The sequence below is a fragment of the Sinocyclocheilus grahami genome, unplaced genomic scaffold (genome assembly GCF_001515645.1).
Source record: "Sinocyclocheilus grahami isolate Dianchi unplaced genomic scaffold, SAMN03320097.WGS_v1.1 scaffold530.1, whole genome shotgun sequence".
Lineage (NCBI taxonomy): Eukaryota > Metazoa > Chordata > Actinopteri > Cypriniformes > Cyprinidae > Sinocyclocheilus > Sinocyclocheilus grahami.
Window position 1 is genome coordinate 1,078,207 of NW_015505709.1, and position 2,369 is coordinate 1,080,575.

Genomic DNA, 2,369 nt, shown 5'->3' on the forward strand with positions numbered 1-2,369 from the left:
TATATATATATATATCCTCTCATTAAAAGCCATTATAAAAATTGCTTAATGTGACATAATGGAGGAAGACCTCCTATAGAAAACCAACGTGGCTTAATGGATGAAGCGATATAAAAAGGCCAAATTCGGTATACAGTTTATAAAAAAAAACATGCTATGTATTATATGAAGGATTTCCCTCCTCCCCTCTTCATTTCTTTGTGCAGCTTGGAGTTCTCTTTCTCTCTCGCTTTTTCTTTTCTTTTTAATTTCTGCCATATCTCTTACTACAGCCAAAAGTGTCTGCTTGTGCTTGGCGCCACTGAGTCACGTGATGGCATGACAGCAAAACAGAGCAGAGCAGGGAGGGCAGGAGGAGCAACATGTGCAGACACGAGATGTGGAAGGAGCGGCGTATAGACACGCACAGACATGTGTACTCTTTGATGAAACGGGAGCAATGTACTGAGTATAGAAAAGGGAAACGTAAACTAAAGTGTCGATCCGATACCAAAATCAACGTTGGTATCGATACTGTCGATATTAGGATCGATCCGACCCACCCCTAACACAAACAATTAAAATGTAACGCTTAACGCGTCACTTGTGAACGCCCGACAACGATCATATGCACAGTAAATACTAGAGGTCGACCGATAGTGGATTTTGCCGATACCGATAGCTAGGTTGGACCACACTGGCCGATACCGATTAATTAACCGATAGTTTTAAAATTGATACTCAAAAACTAAAATAGTGCTTTATTAACAAAAACAGTACTGAACCATACTACTAGTAGTAGTAAAAAAAATAACAGTAAATGTTGAAATTAACACACTCTAATGAAATCTGTGTAAGTATTGTTCCTTGTTAATCTTAATGCTACAAATGGTCTTTAATTTCAACTGTCATGCTTAAAGATGCACATCTTTAAATATATACACAAAGGCTATAGCACTAAAATTATATAGATATGGATATATTATAGCTCTATAAGTGAAGCACACAGACTTTATTCGAGCCACAGAAAGACAAACGTTTTGCTGAAAATACACAATGCATTATGTACATTAATAATGATTCGGGACCAATATAATGTAATTTAAAGGAAAACTATGTGAATGGCGCTCTGTGGCGCGGCAGGATTTTCTGTCGGCTGCATTTAAATCTGCGTCTGAAGTTTCCCGCTCTGTTCAGCGTGCAGCATCACGTGTCTAAACAAATAGCACATGCTGTTAATGATTTCAACCACTAGAGGCCGCTCTCGCACTGTGTAATGACAGCAGACCCTTCTCAGCCGCTCCAGCAATGGACGCAACCCGGAAAACTATCGGCATAGATTTTTGCCGTTAACCGATAGTTCCAGCAATCAACTATCGGTGCCGATTAATCGGCAAAACCGATACATCGGTCGACCTCTAATAAATACAGTCTTTGTTATTCAAAATGCTTGTCATACTCTGAGCTGTTCACTTAGTACTCAAAAAGTGTTTGTTTACATGGAAATGCCTCGCGCCAAACTGGCTACAGGTGTGCCGATGTTCTTGATGATGCAGGAAAATGCTTAATGTCTTTATTAATTAATTTCTGTATTCTCTTGCATAGTATTAAAGAACTAAGATGTTCACCAAGGAGTGTTGTTTACAGAAAATATTTCAGTTGTGTCTGACAATTAATGTTTGACTTTTTCACAGCCCAATTACCAGTCAGGTGCAAACAGCCCAGCTGACCCCAAAGCATTATGGGATCACTTCTCCAATCAGCCTGGCACAACCTAAAGAGGCGGATCTGGTTCTCACACAGAAGCTGATAGAGACGCTCCGACCCTTCGGTGTTTTTGAGGAGGAGCTGGAGCTGCAGCGGAGGTAAATGAGACGCGCTTCACTAAATCACTAACGTGATTTATTTTATGCATTTTGACACTGAGATTGCAGACCGTGAGCTGGTTCATTATTGTTACATAATGCACATCTTTTAATAAACATGCACAAAGTTCATCAAATGTATTGCTAGGGTTTTCCCACAAAATTGATGACACTTTCCATAGGGTTTTGTCACTAATGCTTTTTTAAAGAGATTTTACAAAAGTATTTAGCATTTTAAATTATGAATATTTGGGAATTGTAACAACATTCCCAAGAAAGCATGTTTTGTTCGAGACATTACAAAAAGGACAAAATGAAGAAACAATTGGGATATTTCCTATTTTATCAGGTGATATTAGAAGTTCCCACAGCAGCCAGGAACCACAATGGCAACATCCACTGAAATCAAAGTAGTAAAATTATTTAGCATTGACTTCTGCACTGCCGTTCAAAAGTTTGGGGTCAGTAATTTTATTATTTTATTTAAAAAAAAATCAATGATACGTTTCGATCATATATATATAT

At 38.2% G+C, this 2,369-nt stretch overlaps 1 protein-coding gene across 3 annotated transcripts in view; it reads left to right on the forward strand.

Moving 5' to 3' along the window:
• Positions 1 to 2,369, forward strand: part of LOC107555303 (poly(A) polymerase type 3-like) — a 26,709-nt gene that overhangs the window by 1,211 nt on the left and 23,129 nt on the right. For all 3 annotated transcript variants that reach the window (XM_016238059.1, XM_016238060.1, XM_016238061.1), the window contains exon 2: positions 1,674 to 1,844. In XM_016238059.1, coding sequence (XP_016093545.1) covers positions 1,674 to 1,844 — 171 coding nt within the window. The remainder of the gene's footprint in view (positions 1 to 1,673; positions 1,845 to 2,369) is intronic.